The sequence below is a fragment of the Drosophila hydei genome, unplaced genomic scaffold, assembly GCF_003285905.1.
Source record: "Drosophila hydei strain 15085-1641.00,03,60 unplaced genomic scaffold, DhydRS2 tig00008135-arrow-pilon, whole genome shotgun sequence".
Taxonomy (NCBI): domain Eukaryota; kingdom Metazoa; phylum Arthropoda; class Insecta; order Diptera; family Drosophilidae; genus Drosophila; species Drosophila hydei.
Window position 1 is genome coordinate 1,380,415 of NW_022045844.1, and position 23,808 is coordinate 1,404,222.

A 23,808-nucleotide genomic window follows, 5' to 3' on the forward strand; every position below is an offset into this window, starting at 1 on the left:
TTCTTTATTGAGTGCTAAGCTGCTCACAAGACATTAATTCCACGGGCAGCCTGTATCAGGCCCACGAATCCCTCCGTGGTCTCACGGGCCACAGGTAATATATACTCGGGCGGCAGCAAGAATCCGTACTCGCCCCTATCGCGTAGCTCTAAAGTAAAGGGTATGGTTATGTTCTTCACACCATAGGCCCAGTCCTTGCCCGAGCCAGAAACTTCATCTGCAATATTTAAGCACAGTTAATACCGAAATATATCGAATATATAGATCTTACATAGAGTTGTAGCACTGGATCCATAGTTATATTCGGTGCCATAACGCCTGACCACTGCATCGGCAAAACCTTTAGCCACGCCCATCATCTGTGGATAGTGCTCGGGAAACTCCAATGCAGTATGACCCCAAGGCGAGAGCAGAAGCTGACTATACGAATGCAGGGAAATATAGATCTTAATGGTACCCTCGGGTATGGAGTTGTTAATATAGCTCGTCAGTTGCCTAATCTCCGGATCAGACTCCGGATAGGGACCGGCATAAGTTTGCTCGCAAGGATCAGCCGATGCGCCAGCCTCTGAAAAGGGAAATTTTATTGATTTCATGGATTACTTTTAAAGGAAAAGGTTTTCTATATTCTTTCACTTACCCATCCAGCGATAGTTAAAATTGCGATTCAAATCAGTTCCAACGCATTCTCCTGTAGGATCCGAGTTGAATCGCGATTTGCGCCACAAACGCTCCTAAATAAATTATGAGTAATAATTAAGTGTCATTGATTTTATGGCTATTCAAAATTCCAAAGAATATCAAATGATTAATGAAGCCAATTAATGTTTTTGGCAGCTCTGTAATCTAGAAGATAATATCTTATCTTTATACTTACAGCATGGCCCCCTAATTGGGGATTTTTTTTGACACTTACCACTTCATGTGAGTAGGAAAACCCATCCACATTAAGCACGGGTATAATGTACCAGTCCACATTATGTGCTATATCTCTCACAGCCGGATTCCGCGGCACGAGCAGCTCATCAATGAAGTACGTGATGGTAGCAGAGGTGATCCATTCATTGCCGTGAATATTCGATTCGATAAAGACGGCGCTGTTGCCCGGTTTGTAGGAGATCTTGATGCCACGTATCGGACGACCCTCATAGGAGTCACCAATGGTGAAGGGTGTGACTACGTGAGGATAGCGCGCCTCAATCAGATCTAGCCAGGCGTAGATCTCGTCCAGGGTGTGATACTGAGTCCACTCCATCGAGCTCAGTCGTTGTTTGGGACGCTGTTCATCGATCAGCCGCTGTACGTTATCGATCTTGATGCTGTAATTCAAGTTGTGGCTGTTGAGTAGAGCCTCAAATGCCTCCTGGCTTTGGGGCGGCAACATAATGTCCGATGAATCGCCAATACGACGCGCGGCGCTCCAACTATTGAGCTGTTTCAGAGAAAAGGCTATAGGGAAATAGGAATACATTTTTCTTGACTTACCTTCAGAACTTTCTCATTGTCACTGAGCAGTTGCTGGTCTTTGACATCATTGATTTGGACTGTGTACAGCTTGTAGTTGTCATAGCGCACCTGTTCGCTGGTTTTAGCCTGGCTAAGACAGGCCAATAGCAGAACAAATTTCAGATGCATACCTCTCGATCGAACCACTTGCGATGGACTGTCTTTGTCTCAGCCATCGCCTACGCTTGTTGATTTGTCGATTTTATCGCTGATTTTATTTTATGGTTCATTGAATCCGAGGCAATTTAGTTTTTATTTTACTTTTTATCAGAAGAAAAGCATTTGGACACTTTGATTCTTTTAGCTGGTTAGCTGGCTGCTTTGTCAGCATAGAGCAAAGAACTTGAAGTTGTCTGGCCAAGCCCCGTGGTACTTAGGCTGTCTCTCAACTTTGCACATAAATTTTGTGCAACGGCAGCCCATTTCATTGTAGGTCACTGCATAATGAAGGCACCGCCCCGGAGCACATAAATTTCTGTGCTCGCTGGTGGAGATTTCAGCCTTCAGCCTTCAGCTTGACTTGTCGCTGGCATTAGTGCGAAATTCTGTTTAGGCCTTTTTATGCCTCGGCGCTGTCCTGTGGCGAGTGCTTAAAGGACTTTCGGCTCTTGGTCATATTTTGCGCGGGTCTTAGACACAGAGAAAGCTGAGGGTTGTAGTTTCTCTTGTCGTTGTCACCGCATGAGGTGTGCCAACGTGTGTTTTATTAACGACTCTGCGTGGAGTGTGAGGCTTTTAGATGGTGCCACTGGGCCAATAGAAACTTCTAAGGTGGGCAGAAGCTGGGGTAACAGCCCATACTTATGTTGCCTAAAAAAACCAGTTTGGATAGCAACTAGAATTTAGTAGTTACCAAATTTTAATCTAATATTAATTTATATCAAAGCGCGTGTGCCAAAATGTTAATAAATGGCTCATAAAAACATAAAGCTTTATCAGTCAACATTGATTTAAGTTTAATTTCTGTGCGTTTCAGATATTAGCAACTGATAATCAATACGAAAACTCAACAGTTGATAAAAATATTATCGACTATTTTAAGTCTACTTAATCAGTAATTTATCGACTATTTATGAATACAATAATTTTGGCTGGCAATTTTCATAAGCTAATATTGATTTTGTCTAGCTTTTTATGCATTTTATCATTTATCGATAGAACGTTATCGGTGTTACATGTGCCCATATCGATAGTTATTCGTTATAAACTTTGAAGTTTATAAAGTTTATAGAGTATACTTTCAAGCTTTCATCTTTCAAGGTAATCTTCTTATCTTTTCTTATCTTTTCAAGGTAAACTTTCATCGATATTATATCGATCAGTCTTAAATTCATAAGACTTCTTAGTTAACATTTAGCTTTAATGTTACGTTGATAATCATCATAAAAAATGTCCACAGTAGAGCTGTATGCCTGATTTGATATCCCAGCCAATCGATAACTTATCGATTACTTAGCAACCCATAGTTGGCCGCGCGTTAGCAGTCAACAACTTGAATCGCTATTCTGTAAAATACTGAAAACTTGTTATGAATATCAAATATTCACTCATCGAAGCTATATTGTAATATAAATAAAATAAAATGGAGTTGATTCTCCCCTATCTATTTATGGTGATTGGCTGCTGGTGCATCCTTATGGAGCCGCAGCTGCGAATTTGTACAGTAGTAAGATGCAATTTCTTGGCAGTGCATATCGAAAATTTGTGGCCAGCTGTGCTGAGGGCAAGTCTCTATACCCTGCCTGTCGCGCTGGCCGTGCGGGGCAGCAAACCGAAGAAGGCTGAAAAATATAATAACTACAGCTGGATTATTATGATACCCTACATAATGTACTGCATCTATGTGTTTGGGATAAGTTTAAGCAACATGCGTTGCCAGCTGATGTCCGAGGACGTTCGGGCAACTCAGAACTTTGGTCGAGTGCTGGCTAAGATTGTCTTCGTCTACTGCATTCAGTTGTTCTTTATACTAGAGACGGCTGTGGTAATGGTCTACGTGAAGTGCTTGGGAGTTGGCTGGGGCGGCATTCTACTGCGAGCTGGGGCAAGCTCTAACAACAATTAGCTGTGGCTTATTTGATTAGCGCGCTAATTGCCAGCAGGCAGCGACTCGCACCAATAAATTCATGCACATTAATTTCTTATCAGCGCGCAATAAAGCTAGCAAGCCGGATTAAAGCCGTCCGTGTCTTGGGGCGCGGAGGAGGCAGGCCTGTGGCGAAAAGTTGCGTTGAACAACTTTCAACACCTTGGCGCGTGGGGCGTGGAAATTTTGTAAAACTTTTAACCAAAGAAAAACTTGTGGTTGCGCGTGCGATAAGCCAGCGCCGCATATTTAATTGCAGCGAGCTCGGCGAGGACGCTTTGGGGGCAGCTTTAAGACAGCGGCTCGCGCTGTTAGCCGGATGCCAGTCCTTAAAATGTCATAAATATCGCGGACAGCCGCTTCCTGGCGTGCTTTTTTTCCGCAGTGCTTTTGTTAATTGTGGCAAGAAACATTGACGTTACATAAATCTGGACTGCTATGTGACTTCGGCCGGTGGACGTGGCGTATGCGCAATATTTGCAACAGACTGAAAGAAATGTCAATGCCGGAAAGTGTTTAGCATGCGCCTCCGTTTTCTTTGCTTTTTTTCGTAGCCACATGTTGTGGATTTAATTAGCCTTAAAATGTCCAAGCTCCACAAATGGCGACTTTGCATGCCATGCGAAAAGTGTCCAAGGACCAAGGATAAGCGAAGCTAGCACCGCGAGGAAGGAAGTTGCATGTTTACCTCAAGTTCAATTTGCTTGTTTAAATATTTTTCGGACAGCTTTTCACATGTGAGGTGAGCCGCAGTTATGAAATGTAAAGGAAGCAGCATGTCAAGGTTTTTGGTCATAAGTTTGAAATATGTCCCAGGTATTTTTACCATTCTTAGCCACTAAAGAGGTTTTTCTACTTCGTTTTTTGTTCAAAATCGTTTGATAAATTACCGAAATTAAATAAATTTAACTTTAGGAAAATTGCAGAGAAAGGCGATATATCAAGTATGAGCTGAGTAAAATAAACTTAAGTATTTTAATTGTTTATTTTCACAGTATATCGATTTGTCGAGCAGCCTGTATCATGCCCACAAATCCCTCCGTGAGTTCACGTGCCACAGGTATGATATCCTCGGGAGGCAAGACAAACCCGAGTTTGCCTTTATCGGGCATCTCTATGGTATACGGTATGATTATGTTCTTCACAGCATAAGCCCACTCCTTGCCCGAACCAGACACTTCATCTACAATATTCAAAGGTAAATAATGCTTCCAGTTTTATATAGATAGATTGCTCTTACATAGAGTCGTTGCACTGGAGCCATAAGTAAACACCGTGCCATTACGCCTGATTATACCATCAGCAAATCCCTTAGCCACAGCCATCATCTGTGGATAGTGCTCGGGAAACTCCTCTGCAGTGTGACCCCAAGGTGAGAGCACATACTGGCCATAGGAGTGCAGGGAAATGTAGATCTTAATGATACCCGCGGGTATGGAGTTGTTAATGTAACTCGTCAGTTGACTAATTTCCGGATCGGACTCCGCATAGGGACCGGCATAAGTTTGCTCGCAAGGGTCAGCAGAAGCACCGATCTCTGAAATATAATATAAATGTATAAAAAAAGATATATTAGCTATATATATAAATACTTACGCATCCAGCGATAGTCAAAGTTGCGATTCAAATCGGTTCCTATGCATTTGTTTGTAGGATCGGAAGGCAAACGCGATTTGCGCCAAAGACGTTCCTATTACAAACATTATAAAGATAATCAAATATAAATAGTCTCTCCATGAGAATTGAAAGTTGTTTGGGTGCCGATAAGATTGATAAGGTTGAAAAGCAGCTCGTAATCTTGTCGGCAGCTTTGTTCATTGGATACAATCTAATCTGAAATGTATTGCAGCGCTACCAATTTATTTATTAGGGCTTACCACATCATGCGAATACACAAAGCCGTCCACATTTAGCACAGGTATAATGTACCAGTCCACATTCTGTGCTATATCTCTTACAGCCGGATTCCGCGGCACGAGCAGCTCATCAATGAAGTACGTGATGGTAGCCGAGGTGATCCACTCACGAGCGTGAATATTGGACTCGATGAAGACGGCGCTGTTGCCCGGCTTGTAGGAGATCTTGATGCCACGTATCGGACGACCCTCATAGGAGTCACCAATATTGAAGGGTGTGACTACGTGAGGATAGCGCGCTTCAATCAGATCTAGCCAGGCGTAGATCTCGTCCAGGGTGTGATACTGTGTCCACTCCATCGAGCTCAGTCGTTGTCTTGGACGCTGTTCATCGAACAAGCGCTGCACGTTATCGATCTTGATGCTGTAATTCAAGTTGTGGCTGTTGAGCAGAGCCTCGAACGCCTCCTGGTACTGCGGCGGCAACATAATGTCCGAGAACTCGCCCGGTTGACGTGCGTCGTGCCATGTATCTAGCTGTTTCAAAGAACTGGCTATAGAGAAATATAAATAGATATTTCTTGACTTACCTGCAGAACTTTCTCATTGTCACTGAGCAGTTGCTGGTCTTTGACATCATTGATTTGGACTGTGTACAGCTTGTAGTTGTCATAGCGCACCTGTTCACTGGTTTTAGCCAGGCTAAGGCAGCCCAATAGCAGCACAAATTTTAGATGCATACCTTACGAACGAACGACCAGTTGTAGACTGTCTGGGCTTCAGCCAAAGTCTATGGCTTGCTGATTAGCGCTCGTTATCGCTGCGTGCAGACGTATAGGTAGCCAAAGGTGTATTTAGTGCATTGGCATATTTTACCCCTTAGCAATGAGTCTTGTGCTTGGCAAAATGTTATCTTGCATAACAATTGGATAATTGCTTAAGCTTCAGTCTCACCTCTTGGCACAGGTATTCCTACTAGCTGCATTCTGGCAGTTTGTATGGGGTGTGTGTGTGTACTGCGTGCTCTGCGGCCATTCCTCATAAACGAATTGTGGTTATTATCTTGATAATTACAGTTTGGCTATTGTAAGCCGCCTTGTTGTTAATTAGGGCCATGTTCTGGCTGTGGCAGCTACATGTTCCATTCTCATTCTAGTTGCAGCAAAATGCTCATGCGTGGCCCACGCCCACCCGCCCCGCGACGGGTGCTATGGGCGTGGCATAATTAATGCTCACCTGTTGGTTGCCCATCGCTGGCATCCACCTTTAATTGCCAAATATGCACGCTCGTGTGATCTCAAGGCTCACACGCCGTCTGCCACAAGTGCCACTCGCTCGAGGGCGTGGCATCTGGGCCGTGCGCTGCTTTTGTTTATTTCAGCGTCGACGACGTGTTCAATAAGCGATTATTTTTTCAGTTGAAAATTCTTTGTGCCGTAAATTGTTTTTACTGTCTGTTGTTGTTATTGTTGTTGTTGTTGCTGTTGTTTGTTCTTTGGCGTCGCTGCTGGCAGCTATTATTTGTTAAATGAAGCGATTTGTTTGTTGTCATTACGCGACGAAGCGTTAAAACATTTTCGCTTTATTTTTTCTACGCTCGAAATTTGTTTTTGCTGCACCGTCGTGCCACGCATATGCCAACTCCACGCCCAGAGTGGTGGGCCGTGTGGCACACACCTTGCCTCTCGCCACTGGCTGGGCGTCGGTGGCCTCTTCTAAACATGCTTCTCGATGTGAGAATTCCAAACAAGCTGCGCCAGCTGTCGAACCTGGCATATAAGACGGTTTTTTTGCCAGAATTTTTCAATTGCAAAAGGAACAAGCGAGGAATTTACCTCATGTATATGGATCAAAGTATGTATTAACATTGTTCCCAGCAGACTTATATGAGACGTTAACTAACTTAAGTATATATTTTTAATAAGATATGAACATAGGCTAGAACTTTGAGCTTAAAATTTGTATAGAAATAAAGTGTTTATATATTATTATTATATATTATTTATTTGATTTCCTAAATATTTTTTATCTTATTTTCATACTAAATAAATAATGTCTAAATATATTTATTTCCTTCTTCATTCATTATTAATGCAGTACAATTCATTTAGGCCCCTCTATTCGCTTCTCACTTACGTTTCTTTCATTCTTTTAAAGCCTAGCTCCAATATCTTTTAATATATTTCTTTAACATAATTTTAATCTTTTTAATTTTGATATTATTTATATTATTGATGTTGGAATTATTTAATATTGTATTCCTAAACATTTTGATGACTCTTTTATCATAGTCAAGTCATGACTCTATCATCAATTAATTTTTTCTAATACAGCATTTGCATTTGAAACTCTTTCTTCATATATTTTAATATATAAAAATATATGTTGAAATATAAATAAAATAGATCTGATAATATTAAAGTTATTTTACTTTTATAGCTAACATTTCTTATGTTCATGCCGTAGCTGTCATTAATTTCTACTTATTTCATTTTTCATTCGCCTCTCTATGCACTTCTCACTTGGCTTGCTTGCTTGCCACCGCCTTAGCATTTGCAGTCAGTTCGTTGCTTTAGAGGCTTTGCATACCCAAGTCAACTATCAGACATGTACGTTAAGCCTTTGCCAGCCCCATGCCACCGTGGGCGTTGTCTTCGCCTAATCCGCTTTTAAAGTAAGTAACGAGGCACAAAAAACGAATGCAAAAAAAACCGGAAATCACAAGTCAAGTTGATGAACTGTCTCTGCTTGTTGTTGCCAACAATGTTGTTGTTGTGGCTGTGCTCGTCTGCATTGAAACTGAAATCTGAAATCGGCCAGACACACAAAAGACATGGCACCTGCAAAAAGTTTGCAGACACATTTACCAAGCTGCTGTGCTCGCTGTGCTCCGACCTTTCTTTCAGTTAGAGATTTACGCATTTATTTTGCATTTTTTATTTGCCACACAAAACATGCGCGCAGATTTAAGCATATCTCCAAAAAGGAGTACAATTTATACAGAAAGAATGCTGGGAGAAAAAATCGACAAGTTAAGTTGGTTAGAACAATTTTTGGGTTACCTCTCGATTTGCCTGCGTTGACATGACAAAAGCGCAGATCTGCATATATTTGCATGTCATTGGACGGTCCAAAGAGGCAGCGAGCGCAGCATCAGGCAAGGACATCGAAATCCCCTTAAGACATTCGCTTGCCCACGTTAACAATATGTTAAGTTCCACCTGCCGCTCCTCCTGGCCGGCTTTCAACGAGTTAATCGCTTAATGTCGCCCAGCTCTGGCATCATTTGTCAGCTGTCTATTCTTGGGGATTGTCGACTATTATGCTCACGGAGTTGGAGTCTAGCATAATTGTAATTTGTTTGCATTCGCTGCAAAGTAGCCAATTGACAGTCGCTGAAACCAGCACATTTGCACCACTCGAAAGTCCCAAATTTATGGCCTCAAATTGCTTTTGGTTTTACTTTTGGCTAATGTCCACTACTGGCCAGTGCCATCGATGCCCAGCCCTAAAAGGTAATAAATATCAAAAGCACCCTGGAGGCAAATATTTACTTTAAAATTGAAATACTCACCCCCACCTTCTCACAGTGTTTGCTTTGGCTGCGTAAGTGCGTGAAAGGGTTGCAGAGTATCAGAGCATCAGAGTATCAAAATAAATATAAAAAAGGAATCGCCTTTAATGGTCTCGCTGACTGGTTTGGGCTTTGATGTTTCGTGCTGCTGTGGGTGTTGGCAGGCAATCGCTAAAGAACCCAATTCCCACACCCACACCCCCACACACATAGCTACTATATATGTGCTTAAGTATCTCTATCTGGCTATCAATAAAACGTTGCACGCATCTTTGAAATTCAATTTTGAAGCTACTTTCGGCATTTTATTGCCTGACTAAATTGTTTTTATAGGCGCCGCAACTTCTAGTTGCTGCTCGCCTGCCTTTGCGTTTCTGCGGCACTTTAATTTCTTCATTTTCACTGCTTCTCGTTGTCTGCGGTCTCATCTGATTGTTGTCGCTGTTTGTTGTTGTTGTTGCCGCAGTTGCCAGACCATAAAAATTAACAATTAACAGAACGCTTGAAATGTACAATCGCAAATCGCGGCTTACAAAAAAGCCGAGCAGCAAATATATAAAAAAAAAGTCTAGGAATATTTTAGTGGGGTATGCTCGACTTGCAGGTGCCGTGTGAATTGGAGATCAGAGTGAAGCAAATTTAATGGAATTTTTGACTACAACATTCAGTGATCACAGAGTGAGTGAATGACAGAGAAAAGGCGAGAGAGAGAAAGAGAGAATGGAGAGAGAGAGGGAAAGAGAGAGCGAGAGCTATGTATAGAAGGAGAGAGATAAAGAGAGAGGGAGTGAAAAGGTAAACAGGGAATCAGAGGGTTTGAAAGAGAGAGAATGAGAGACAAGGGAGAGATATGAGAGAGAGATAGAGCGAGATAAGGAGGCGAGACATAGAGAATAGAGCTACAGAGGGAACGAAAGACAGATAGATAAATTCTAAATTATTGCCGTAGCAAACGCCCTGATCAGGTCGCAATGCCCTACCGACGCTGAGGTCTACATAGAGAGCATAATTATGGGTCGGAAGACTGGCAGCCAGCCAAAAGCGGACAGCGTGGACAAAAGGGTTATGAATGTGAAATTGTCATGCAAGAATTAGCCATGTTCTGTGTTATGGCCACGTAACGAGTATTTCGTTACATTGTTTTTTTTTCAGCTTTTCTCATTTATTTTGCTTTTATTTTGTTATTTGTACATTTTGTGGGCAGTCGTCACGTCAGTTGACCCGGGCAGAGCCTTGTTTTACGGCTCCATTCACTCTTGGCATGCCGGCGATTATTTGCGAATTGTGGAAACATTGCTAAATGTTTGCTAACGCTCAGGAAACGTAAACATTTAGTGTAGTTCAGCCCGGGTCTGGCTCTTTGGTGGCCCACTTTAAGGCAGTCCTTAAGGCGTTATTTTCTCATATTCGCATTCATAACTAACACCATGTAAAATGCATTCTAATGTGCGCAAAAATCCAATTTAAATTCAGAGCGTTTCTGTCTTTTAGCTCGCTGGCTCGCAGCGTGCAATCACAAAATTAGTTGACGACGAGATAAGAATTTCAGCAGCGCAGTAAACGAAGATGACAAAAAAATGAAAAACGAGAGAAAAAAGTAAACATAATGCGTATAAATCAACGAAAGAGATGCTGCAAACAAATTCCAAATAAGTCCTGTGAGAGACGTGGAAAATTCATTTGACAAAATGCACAAAAAAGCAATTTCCAAGCTGCAGACAAATTGAAATTTACGCGTGGGGCAGGTGGGCGATGGGCGGTCGACTAGGGGTGCCTGGGGGCGTGCCGCTGCAGTGGCAGTCGGGGTAAATAAATATACATAGCTCGTATGTATAAACGGCGACAGCGCCGGGTATATAAAGAGCGACACTCCCGCTAGGGTACGAAGATGCAGCCACCACCTAAAAGTATGCTACGAAAATAGTCGAAGCTGCGCCAGCTGCCGTATGTGAGAGAGCTCCTACTCGGTCTACATGGATGTGTGTGTGTGTGTGTGTAAGGGCAGCTTTCAACTGTCTCTGTGTGTGTGAGTAGTGTGCGCTTTGCCATTCGCGCGTTCAAAATGGGAGGAGCTCTTATGCAAACTTTTCATGCGCAGTTGCCAATGTAAAGAAAAATAAATAGAATAAAATATATAAATATATATAGAAACATAAAGCTTTAAGGAAATATTGCTTAAAAATATATTAAAAATTTAATACAAGTATAAATTAACTAAGAATTGTTAAGGTACTTAGTACATCAAACATATTTTCATTTATTTTTATCAAAATGACTTTAAATATTTTGGCAACATTTTGCAGGCTTTAGTCTAACATTTGCCGTACAGAACCCTTTTTTTGGGGTTTGTGAATTTTTTTTATATTCTCCAACTAATGCGAAAAAGGCGGAGCTGCTTTGTAGTCAATTCTTTTGGCTTTTGTTTTTTTGCTGTGTTGTTTGGCAAAACCCCTGCAGATGTTGGCTTGCTTTTAGACTGATGTAGGCGTTGTCCGTCGGCTGCTTTGGCCTTAAAGCTGCTCTGCCAACCCGCTGCGATATTTATCTTTAACTATTAGTACAGCAGTCAGCAGTCAGCAGTTAGCAGGTAGCAGTCTGGGGAGCACTTTTTGGAGCGAACTGCATCCGCTGGCACTACAGGCCGTTTAGCGCCATTAAACAATTCCCGCTGGCTCAGCGGCATTCACGCGTGCGCAAACGGGTTTCATGGATCCACATGGCTGCAGCTCGAAGCTGAAGCTGCAGCTGATGCTGTTGCTGTTGCACCCAACAATCAGTCGATTGTCACAGATATTTGTCATGTTTCTCAAGCAACTTTCCCTGCTGTTCTTGGCTGCCAGGCGACATGGTTAGCGTTCCTTTGTAACTACAACGTTGTAAAAATGTCAATTGCATTTGCTGGCTGAGCGTTTTTCAGTGCCTTTTGTGCCAGTGGCCCCATGTTCATCGATCGGATTTCATGTAATTACATTGTTCTCTGATTCATAATTAATTTGCTTTGCTTCGGCACAACTGGAGCCCTTCTCTCCTCCCTTCCCCAATCCCCTCTCGAGTCAGCTTGCATTTTTGTGCGCTTGAAGCGATTTTTACATGAATATCAACCAGGCAGCTGAAAGCATATGTTGGCCAATGGCAAATCGAACATTGATAGCTTCTGAGTGATGATTTAATGAGGCAAACGTGGCATGTTGTGAATGAAATCAATTTTGTGAATGTGCAGAATGGCTGGCAGGCAGCAAAAACACAGCAGCAACAACAGCAACAAAGTTATGTAGTCGCAATCGCCGTCGTCAGTTTGCCGCTTGCAGTTAGCAGCTCATGATGAAAACATCTCGAGCATGGCCAGCAGCGGGTGCAGCAACAGACGCCTTGGCCAGCATATCAACTGTGCCTATGCCTGTGCCTGCGCCTGTGTTGGGTGTCGTAATGAGGCTTATGAATCAATGCAATGTTGATTGAGCTCCAACAGGCAGCGGGCGTCGTCTACTTGCCTTATTAATAAAGTGCAGACAGCTTTGGCATGGCTCATTATAGTGAAACTAGCAAGAATACTATGGGAAATCATCGAGTTATATTCCAGTTGGAAATGTTTAAATGTCAGAAATTTGTATACATTTTTAAGTTCGCCAAGCTTATCAGGTATATCCATGCAAATATTGATTTCATCTGTCTCCCAGCTCATCTCAACTCAAGCCACGAAGAGACTTTCCCACCAGGCAAAAAAAAGGCAAAACGCACGACTTGCAATTGACAAATTAATGCGGATCAGAAATCAACACTTCAACATGTTTATCATATCAAAAAAAAAAAAAACGAATTGAGAATCCCGAGACCAAGACCCAAACCCCAGAGCTGTCAGCGCTGGCGTTGAAAATTAATTAAAAACATCAACAGAATGCGTCGAGATTTACCGAAAATAACTGCGTTGAGGCTTCTGGAATTAGTGTAGATAATTTCAGAGCGGATTGCAGTTGGGTTTGGTTTTTGATTATGCCGTTCTGTGTTCCGTGAGTGGGTGTCGCACCTTGGCGTAGCAGCCGAACCGCAAACCGAGCCATCATCCATTCATTCATGGTTCACGAACCCTGAACGGGCTCTAATCAGCAACCCTTTTCAGCGTGCGACACGAAGCGAACTCATCGCAACTTGGGGTAAGGGTTCAGGCCTTCTTTTTTCCTGTTTGGGTTTTTTGATATGCAGATTCCTGACAAGGTCCTTGGATGAGGCTGCGGCTGCGGCTGACGATGATGATGTCACTGTGTATGGCTGACAAAACGCTTGACTGATTACACTTGTATCTGTTTTGGTAGCGGGCGCGTGTGTCCCGTTTCCCGTTTCTCGTTTCCAAACATGTTGAAGGATTTTAAATTGTTGACTCTCCGCTGCTCGCTCCTGCTGCTAGTTAGATTGTGCGCTTGTGATAAATTTGGTTTATTGAAAGGCGTCAGTGCGTGAAATGATGTGTGTCAATTGCATGAGTGCCCCTACCCTAGCCTTAGCCTTAGCGACTTTTGCGGCTTTGCATTTGTGAATTTGGGTTGAGTTGACAGCGATTATGCAAATCCGACGAAGAACTGCATTAATTCCTGTGGCCATGTCACTCGTCGCCAGCCGAGCTAAAAGTGGGAGGGGAAGCTTGTGGTTTCGTATCTTGAGCTGAGGCTGTGGCCTCGGTTAAAGTTTTAGCATTGCCAAAATTTGCATGGTCTTGCGGCATTTGGCCACAAATTCAATTTATATGCAAAAGTCAGGCCAAGTCAAGTCGACACTATCTAATGAGCAATTAAAACTTGATAAATTTGGCAATTTAATTGGCTATAAATCGCGCACATATGCGCACTGGGAACGTGGCTCATTAGTGTTAAAACGATGTCAACTCATTTTAATTGTATAAACTCCCCTCGCTCTATCGAACCAATTTATTGTTGTTGTTTGTCGTGTGCGAGGCGTCAACCGCAAATTGCTTAACAAATTGTTCGAATTGTTTAAAATCGCCTTCGAGGGTTGACTTTCAGTTCGATATACAAATCCGCACCTCAACGCCTCATTGAACAGCCCCCAAGCAGCCCCGCCTCTAGCCCGATAAACTGTCAATTGTCTGACCACTGCACAGGGGTGCATCATAATGTGACCAACGGACAGTGACCATCAGGTCCCGGGCATCATTAAAATAATTGATACACGCTTGTCCAGCGACGCCCACGCAGCAAACTAATTGATTGCCGCATGTGCGCCGTTTGATTTTATGTTCTGCATCATTTTAATTAGTTAATAGATTTATTCACGATTTTCCATTTCCTCAATTTGAGACTTTACTGCGAGACTTACATATGTCGATTTGCTACTTTTATAGCGCTCGTAAAATACGCGCATAATTCCTGACAACTCAGCAATCATTTGCGACTTATGCGAATGTGGAGAATGTGGAGAGGGCATCAGAGTCGACATTTGAGTGCGCTATAAAGTTGATGTTGGGAAAAGCTTTGAAAGAAGAGTGTGAAAAGAAAATATTATATATTATATATAAACAATAAATATAAATAAATAAATATTAACTTAGAGTTCTCTCGCTCTCTGTGTCTTCTATAAAAAAATGGAAAGAGGACTCTCATGTAAAGTATGAACAGAAGAATTTCTTTATATATAAAGAGTTTAGAAATATATCTTTTTATTCTCATTATTTTATATAAGAAGTAAACGTACCTCTCCTGTGCTTTGTAAAGACAAGAAACTATCTTTTGGTTATTTTTCTTTCATCTTATGTATATACGGAACTGAAAATACTTATCTGTCTTAATTAAACATATTAAATAAAGAGATTACATGTGATACAACGCCTTAAGATGAATTGTTGATCAGAAGGAATGATCAGAGTGTTTCGAAGAAGCAGAACCACATGAATAAGCTACAGTGATCTGTGCTGAAGTGCGAAGTATGAGCTATAGTGATCTAAGCTGAACTGATGCATAGGGCACAAGTGTTGTTCGTATTTGATGTCTTTGACGTTGGGATGTTCGTAAGTTCTTCCATGCTCCACTGCAGTAAACTTGAAGGCGTCAGGAGATGGTCAGCAATACCAAGTTTATGCTTAAGCACAAGTAAAGTAAAGATCTATTTCATACGAAAAGAGAAACAGAAAAACCCTTTTTAGAGAAAGTTTCGATCAGCGTAAATCTTACACCTTCAACTATATCAAATTTATTTATATAATAACTTTAGATATGTACACTGAAAAGATCAATAAGACAATTCATCTGCATTGTATTTTCTGCATTAGCTTGTAGCAATATCTTGCAGTTATTTGTTATACTCGACAACAATCCCAATTGACTGTCTCCAGAAAGTTGAGTGCAATCTTTCATACAGATAAGTTCACTGTTTGCCTTGCAGCTAGACAATTGGAGTGAAATTATTTAATTTTTATGTCGGCTCCAGTCAGTCGGTCGAGTCGGTTCAGCGCGCCGGGGGAGCCATAAAACTTTTCCCGCTTGCTTTTAATCTGGGTGCAATTTGTGTGCTTATCAGTTGCGTGTAATTGCGCCATGGAAATTAACGGAAGAGATAGAGATAGACTTAGAGTGAGAGCGAGAGCGCACCACAATGGCGACTGCCAATGACAGTTAGAGTGGGAATCAGAGATTGGCGGAGGCAGTGGGAGCAGGGGCAGGCTGAGATGCGTTCAAGTGGCGAGATAAAAGCTCTTGAGCCGAGTTAATGACTTGCTCGCGCAGTTGGGGGCGTCAGCAAACTGACTTAAGACGCCATTTTTATTATAACTGTTGTTGTCTCCAGCTATGCCACTCGTATGAGTTGGCTCTGCTGCTGATGTGGACTCTGTGTCCATGTTTCGAAGTGAGTGTGGCGAATGCTTTAATGGCGACGTCGCGGCACTTGAGTGCAGCCAAGTGGTGAGCGTTGAGTGCGACCATAAGGACAAGGCAGCCTGGCAGCCAGGCAGACACCCTCAAAGCACTGCTGCATGGAGCGTGGAGCCTGGCCAGCCTTTGGCTTTGATTTCATTTCTCTGTTATTTGCTAATGAAATCACGTAGGCAGTCGAATATATATTTAAATTTTAATTGCAATTGGTTTATCATATATATGAAGAACTTTTCATGTCTTTTATCTTCCACTTTTTATAGCGCACATCAATCACAATCGATCAGTTGCTGTGGCTGTTGCGGATTTGCTCGCTGATTGTGCCTGGAGTTTGCGATGTGGTTTTCGCTTTGAGCCAAATACAAATCCCGACGTGATGATAAATGCGTTTCTAAATGCATTCTAATGCCGCACCCATGCCTGATGCCTGATGGCTTCATCGTCACGTTCGTGATGTGTGTGCCAAAAACGTAGCCCCAAAAAGCGAGCTACGCTTTTTTTAGATATTCCATGCCTCACGCAGTTGCTAAGCATATCAAATGGATATATGACACACACTCATGTGTGTGTTGATGTGTGTCTGCCGCAGAGGCATTCTTTGTCCGCCCGAAGAGCACTCAGCAGCAGCAGCAGCAACAACTACAACTACAACAACAAAATTATTTGCATTTCAAACTTTTGTTGATGACATTTTTCATGAAAATTTTAATGTTTTTTTTTCTTCTCTCTTGCTAAGCCTGAAACCTGTGCCTGAACATTCGCATTTGGGATATTAATATATGCAGACCCCTGGCTTTTAACACCTGTCTGTCTCAGGTGGATGTGGCAGCTGCACAAATGGAAGGGGGCTGTGGCTTAGGGGCTGGCCGCTTGTCACTGGGCCGCAAAACTTTTCCATATGAGATGCGTTTCGTAATGAAAGTTAGAGCTGACAAAACACAGACAAGAGTTGGAGTATAGGGGACAGATACACACACACACACACATAAACACATACATTTTCAATATTCATGTGTAACACACACACACACACACACACACACACACACACACACACACACACACCCACACAAACGTGTATGCGCCATGTAAATGCAGGCCGTGCAACTTTTTTAACATTTATATGAATATAATTTAGAATAAATTTTGTGAAATTTTTAAGCTCGAGTTATGTGTGAAAGCGGTGCACAACAAATACATTAAAATTCCATTAAAAATGTGACGGAAGAAGCAAACCTGAGTCAAATGTCGGCTCGCGTTTATATATTAACTAACGCAGTCTGCGGAGTTGGAGTGGAAGTTTTCTTGCGGGGCAGCGCATGCGGCGTTGTCCATGGCTAAATGGTTCTCTTGGTCCTTGGTCCTTGTCACAATTATTGTATAAATTAACGTCACAAACAAATGTTACAAAAGCCGCCAATGAAGTGGAATGATGCGACGAGCGCTAAACTCTAAACAACCCCTGCCCCTGCCCCAGCCCCTGCCCCGACTCCTACTCCTACCCCTAGCCAAGTCGAGGACATTTGACAGGCTGACATCCCTGCGTTTAACCGCAAATGTGCCTAATTTTTCGTTGTTATCCTTTGTGTTGGCTTCTTCTAATAATGCGTAAAATTTAATGCGCCTCTGCGAGTCCAAGTCCTTGAGCCTGGAGTCCTTGCAGCGCGGCAGCTCAAATCGCGACAAGTGATTTTCAGATTTACGACTATCATAGAGTGGGAGAGAGAGGGGGCCAGAGGGCAGCAGCAAGCGCTTCCACATTCTCTTTGTCCTGCGTCCTTTTTGTTGTGCTAATGTGTGGCGTTTTTATGGCTTGAAGCAAATTTGATTTATTGCCAAAACTTAAGCGTCGACTTGTTTGCCAAGTTGTAAAACTTTGCACAGCGCTGCGAGTTCATCTTATAATTGATGCGATTTGCGGTTCATAAAGTGCAATTGTCCGTAAACCCTCGAGCCGAGCAATGGCTTAAGCATATGCGAGATTTTTTAGTTCCTTTTTAGATTTCGCATAAAGATAAACGAGCAGTTAAATTTAGTTAGCATGTGTCTTGCTCGACGTGTGAGAGTCAGAGTTACTAAATTTGGTTTTTATGGCTGTTGTTAACTAATGAAACTGTTGGCCGAATTGTGGTAATCAATTTAAAGTTGACAACTTTTAACACTCTTAATTTATTGAATATTTTTGTGTCTTGTTCTCATTAGCTGATTGAATGCAGAAATTATAGTATTAATTATAGAGACAATGAAACTGAAAAGCCTTGCTTGCTATTAAGGATGTGCTGAATCTGAAGCTAGAATAACTTTATTCAATCTAATTCAATATTCTAAATTAAGAGAGAGAAGAGCTTGCCTGAGCCAAGATTAATCTTACCTTCTTCTTAAAATTAGTGATGTTAGCTGAACCAACTATTGCTTTATTCTAAAATCTTTCTTAACTAAAAATTAAACTTTATTTCTCATTGAATTATCATTTGCAGTGTTACAGAATATCTAAGCTAAGCTAAGCTAAGCTATCTAAGCTCTTGCTCTTGCTCCTCTCCTACTCTAATTTATGCCTCTTTATTAAGCTAGTTTATATGTGGACTATATCTAAGACTCTCATAAAGAGGATATTTTGGATGAGTAGGAAAGAAAGTTCAGTTCATAAGCCTTAGGAAAAGTTGAGTCTGATTCTCCATTCCTCAATGCTGTTTGCTTATGTTATTAACAATTGTTAATAGTTGTGTTAAACCATAACCATAGAGTGTTAATAGTTCTGCAAGCCTTGCAGCCTTTGTTAAATAGTTTCCTTTTTAAGTTTGAAAGTCATCAATTGAAACTTAACTCTTGCAATTTAATGGCTTGATTAATGTTTGAATCAGTTAAGTCTAGCAGTGACCTTGTTCGGGTCTATATTTAGACAGCTGTAGAAGAAACGAGACTCTTTCTCGGCTCATTCTCATGCCAGACGAGTGCCTGTAAATCGCCCTCATTAGCTGACCCAAAGTGTCTCAAACTATGCAATTTACATGCAGAGAAGGCCGCGTCCGTTAAGTGCCATAGATACGAGCATTGCCCAAAACCCAATAGAGCATGCAATATATACACAGACAGATAGATGGCACCACCAACTGTGGCAGGGGCGAAGCACAGAGCTCACATGAAAGGTAGGCAACCGAATGTTGAGCGAATTATGTTGTTGTTGCTGTTGCTGCTGCCGTTGCCGTTGCTGTTGGGAGGTAGTAAGTGGATAGAGCAGATCGTTGCGGGCGATACATAAAATTTGAATGCGTTTTGCATACATTAACCCACTGTTGCCGTCAGTCCTTGCCCTAGCCAGTGAGAGAGGCGGGGGCTCGCAGCGCGTTAACGGTCAAGCGAAATACCTTTATTAAATTTTATGATTATTGGCTGCAATTGAGCAGCCTTCCTGTCCTGGGAATGTGTCGCTGAGCCACTGCAAGCACTGGGCCCCCTTCGATTTTCGGAATTGAAATTTTATGCAGAGAACGGGCAGAAATTCTCACGCGTAACTGGAGCAGTTGGTGGCTGAGCGTGGAGACGAGTCGTTTACAATTTGTGTTCGTAATTCAATTTACGTTTCTGAAATTTTAATTAACTTGCGAACGAGTTTCACTGGGTGTCTCTCACTCTTGGCTTGTCGTGTCGCTACACATGTAGACATCCCCAGCGGCTGCCCCGTTCGGCTTCAGCCTCTCTTCGCACTTTGTTTGTATATCAATTACCAGCTGCTTAATGTGCCACAATTTGAAAGCCATTAAGATTATATGTTTGGAAAGGTTTTGGGCCACGTTCTCTCTCTCCCTCTATCTTTCGACTGACACACATCAATCAGTTTTGGGCTACGATCTGTGGCCTGTCTAGGGGCCCTCTCATTAGCTATGCGGCTTGGCGCTTCAACAACAATTGCTGTGCTAGTTCTTGGAGATCCAGATGTAGATACATCTCTGCCTCGTGGACAGCTGCTACCTTTTGTCGAGTGTGTACAGTTATTGGGGAAATTAATTAGAGCTCGACGTTTAGTGGGCGCGTGGGCGTTTGGGCGTGGCGCCCTACGCATCGCTGGACAAATTGAAGGCAAAGCGAATGGCAACTAAAAACGTTTTTCGAAGCCAACTTAAAAGTTGTAGCAGGACATCAGTCCAGCTGCTGGTTGTTGTTGCTGCTGTTGCTTCGTTATGCAAATCCTGTCAAGAAAATAAAACAAAAATATAAGAAACGCGAGCTCAAATGAAAATTGTGAACGACGTCTACTACATAGTGTGTATATGCAAATTGTATATAAAGCATTGCCCAAAGACAAACACAAACAACAACGCGAGCAAACAGCGAACAACAATTTGGGCAAATGATGGCCGGACAAAGGAGACGAAAGAGAAAAGCGACGCTTTTCATCGCTTTTTTTCTTAGCGTCTTCTTGCCGCGGAATAAATAATAAACGTAAACGAATAAAAAACGTTGCCAAACGAACTGTCCTTCAATTGAGCGGGGGCGGAAAGTGATGGAGAGTGGGTGGCGGGGGCGTCACTGCAAGGCACTGCCCTTTCAATATTGAACGCGGCCATCAAAGTTCTTCGACTTGGCGAACTGCTTTTGTTTACTTGGCCAAAGACAAAGTTTATGCGCTTTTCAATTAGTTTTAATTGAAATTCCCATTGATTGAGCCGTAGACACAGGCCGAAGCTCAGGCCAGGGCTCAAGGCTGTGGGCAAGCAAAAGTAAAAAGTAAATTTTGATTTTTTGTCATAATTAAAAGTTGTCTTAGCTGCAATTGTAATTGAGATTTTGCTAGCTAAATGGAATATAAAAGATTGCTTACTGAGCGTGGCGCAATTCTAACTACAACTATTCCATCTATCTTGTATCTTAGTAGTTCCAGCTATATAATCTAGCGAGCTTTTGGAATTGAGTTTTGAGTGGTTTTGTAATAAGTTTTGAGAAATTCTTGCTGCACTGGAAATTGAAGTATTTTATATTGGTATATGCTAGAGAAGAGACGAAAATATTTTAAACTAAATGCTGAGCTCTTTAGAGTTTTAGATTGACTTTAGCTGTTAATATTCAGCAGCAATATATATGAGAGTTCAGATACGTCTACTTCTGTCTACCATTTCCACTTTGTACTCTAATTTCATATTTTCTATGTGCTACTCATGAGCTCGGCTTAAGCTCACAGGCTTTGCTGCTTTGAATGTTTTCTTGAATAATGTTTTATTCATATAAAAAACTAAATGAACTAACTTTGAGTTAGACTCTTCCTCTCTCTCTTTCTCTATCTCTGTCTCTCTATATATATATCTTTCTTCATCTATGTCTCTTTATGCCTATCTAGGTCACAGTGTCAGCTCCATTCAACTTTTTCTTTCTTTCTGAATAGTGAAAAGTTAGACTTCTTTTGTGAAGATGACAATAAAGTAATTGTTATTATTCTGTATGGACTGACTAGCGTAGCTGCATACTCACATTCAGCTATGTTTCTAGCCTCGCTTATCTGTCCATATATGCGCACCTCACTCAATTGTAATATCAGTCTTTATATTTAAATGAACATTCAACTGATACACGGGGTATTTCGCAGCATCAAGTCATTCAATATTCGAGTATATGTTCCCTGTGCCTGCCGACTCGGCGTCGGCTTTATCGCCCGTTGCTCTGATAACGCGTGAGAGTTCACATGATCTCTTTAGGTTTCCCAGGCCTGGGTCTACCTTTGGCTGTCGGCTGTCGAATGGGTGTGCCATTTCGTAATGAAGTTATTCTCATGCAGCAACCGCAGCACTGAGATAGACACTATCTGGCCGAGCTATTGCCAATATCTATTGGCCAGTGGCAAGTGCCCTTTCGACGTGCATTAGAGTAACATTTTATTCAATTGCGGCCACAGAAAAACAAATAAAAACTCTTTTTGTTTTCTTCTCTCTGTTTTCAGTTTTATTTTATTTTATTTTTTGGCCACTTTGGGCACATAAAATAAAATCAAATGATGCGTTGAAAGCGGCGCAGTCCAGCAGCTACTCGGGCTTTGAGTAGACCAGGAAGATCCGAAAGGCCGAGGGTTGTCAGAGTCATGTGTGGTTGGCTGACTGGCCAAAGGGGGTGTGGCACTTTTTGGTTGAATAGACAACGCAGATGCCAACAGCCGGCAGCCAGCAGCCAGCAGCCAGCAGCCAGGACAAGGCAAGTGCCTTCATGTGGTTATTTCCGAGCAGTCGCTGTTTGTCCATTTGATGATTTTTGCGTCACCGTTGCTCGAAATCATTCCGAGCGCAAGCAACTGGAAACTGTATAAAAATAATGAAAAGCACAAAAAAATAGCTGTACGCAGAGAGCGAAAAAAAAAACGCAACGCACCAACTTGAAATAAATGGTCAAAAGAAATAAACAGTCCCATAAAGAATAATCATTCAGAATTCTGCTGAATTATGCATGAGCCAAGGCTGTGGCACGGCCTGCTCGAGGGCGCGCAGAGGCGGGGAAGAGGGCAGCAACTGGACGCCACGTTCACTACGCGGGGGGTTCACATATGCGAAGCATCCACACAATCCACACGACCTCCTGCCCCTTTACCCACCGCCTGCAATGCGGTTCATTTCGGTTTGGTTTGGTTTTGGCTTTGGGTTTGGCTTCGGCTTTGGCAGCATCATTTTCCCTCTTTATTATCTGTTTGTTTAGTTTTGTGTGCTGGATTTTTATCGGGCTTCTAAGCAGTTAGTTGAGTTAAGGAGGGAGTCGCCAACGCCCGCTGCCACAGCCACTTGCCAGAAGTCAGCAGCATTCGCATAATTTTCGATAAAGCTTTTCGCCAAATGAAATTCAAGTGGTTACACATTCGATGCCAAACACCACCCAACCCAAGCACCATTTTTGGAAGCTCATTTTTCTTCACTGGTCACTGGACACTGGTCACTGGGCTTCGTTTTCCTCGTCATTTTGGTCATTATACCCTGATCCCATTAAAAATGGGAAATCAGGGTATAATGGTTTTGTGCAAATGTATGTAACAGGCAGAAGGAGGCGTGGCAGACCCCATAAAGTATATATATTCTTGATCAGGACGACAAGCCGAGTCGATTGAGCCCTGTCCGTCTGTCTGTCCGTCCGTCTGTCCGTCTGTCCGTCTGTCCGTCTGTCCGTCTGTCCGTATGTGTGAACGCGTGGATCTCAGCATCTATAAGAGCTAGAGACTTGAAATTTTTTTTGTAGGTCCGTGTATAGCACGCGCAGGTCAAGTTTGTTTCAAATATTCGATAACTATTCGCATTTAATTGTTATCGAATAAAAACATTATTGAAATGCAGTAAATAAATTATATCTCGAAAGTCTTAAGAGCTAGAGCCTCCAAATTTTGTATTTAGTCTTATGTATATTTTATGCAATTTTGATTTTTGTTGGATTTTGGATACCGGCTCCAAATTCCCCCAAATTCTTAGAATTTAAGTTTAGTTGGAGCTAGGGCCATTATGTGAAGGCGTTTGCATCTCAACCAAGCCAATAGGATATGTAGATCATATGCTGAAAGTTTCATTAAAATCCATTAAGTAAAACAGAAGTTATTAAACAAAACGTTTGGCCAATTTGCAAAAGCACATGTCAGCAGCGCCACGCGCACGCATTTTTCCTATGCGTGTGCACACATACATTCAAATGCGTGCATTCTTTTCTATTCCAAGAATTGAAATTGCGATTGAATTGTGCTGAATTATTAGCTGCTACTTATGTTCAAATTTGCAACAACTCGCGAAAGAAGGGCAGTGGCTGCGTTGGTATAGGCGCCGCTCGTATGCAGCTTGGTCCGGGTTCGAGACCAGAGGAGATGAAATGTTTTTTATTGTTTTATTTTTTTTTTTTAGTTATGAAGTGGCGGTGTTGGTAGAGTTTGTGCACGTTGCGCAAATAATCCGGGTTCGA

The 23,808-nt window shown here is 42.1% G+C and overlaps 2 protein-coding genes across 2 annotated transcripts; both read right to left on the reverse strand.

Annotated features, from left to right (window-relative positions):
• LOC111601087 (zinc carboxypeptidase-like) lies at positions 1-1,723 on the reverse strand. The gene is made up of 5 exons (XM_023317514.2): positions 1,486-1,723; positions 917-1,432; positions 641-734; positions 272-568; positions 1-217 (listed from the first exon to the last, which is right to left on the reverse strand). The coding sequence occupies exons 1-5, from the start codon at positions 1,633-1,635 to the stop codon at positions 24-26; spliced, it is 1,251 nt and encodes a 416-aa protein (XP_023173282.2). The 5' UTR covers positions 1,636-1,723; the 3' UTR covers positions 1-23.
• Positions 1,724-4,547: 2,824 nt separating this feature from the next.
• LOC111601064 (zinc carboxypeptidase) lies at positions 4,548-6,229 on the reverse strand. The gene is made up of 5 exons (XM_023317487.2): positions 6,039-6,229; positions 5,470-5,985; positions 5,189-5,282; positions 4,833-5,129; positions 4,548-4,775 (listed from the first exon to the last, which is right to left on the reverse strand). The coding sequence occupies exons 1-5, from the start codon at positions 6,186-6,188 to the stop codon at positions 4,582-4,584; spliced, it is 1,251 nt and encodes a 416-aa protein (XP_023173255.2). The 5' UTR covers positions 6,189-6,229; the 3' UTR covers positions 4,548-4,581.
• Between the last annotated feature and the right edge of the window lie 17,579 nt (positions 6,230-23,808).

Bases quoted from the DNA above. Each gene is read 5' to 3' on its own strand.
- LOC111601087 (XM_023317514.2), bottom strand. From the start codon at position 1,635: ATGCATCTGAAATTTGTTCTGCTATTGGCCTGTCTTAGCCAGGCTAAA. The intron at 735-916 runs GTAAGTGTCAAA...TAATTTATTTAG, and splicing joins TTTCCTACTCACATGAAGTG to GAGCGTTTGTGGCGCAAATC. The intron at 569-640 runs GTAAGTGAAAGA...TTCCCTTTTCAG, and splicing joins TTTTAACTATCGCTGGATGG to AGGCTGGCGCATCGGCTGAT.
- LOC111601064 (XM_023317487.2), bottom strand. From the start codon at position 6,188: ATGCATCTAAAATTTGTGCTGCTATTGGGCTGCCTTAGCCTGGCTAAA. The intron at 5,130-5,188 runs GTAAGTATTTAT...ATTATATTTCAG, and splicing joins CTTTGACTATCGCTGGATGC to AGATCGGTGCTTCTGCTGAC. The intron at 4,776-4,832 runs GTAAGAGCAATC...TGAATATTGTAG, and splicing joins CTCCAGTGCAACGACTCTAT to ATGAAGTGTCTGGTTCGGGC.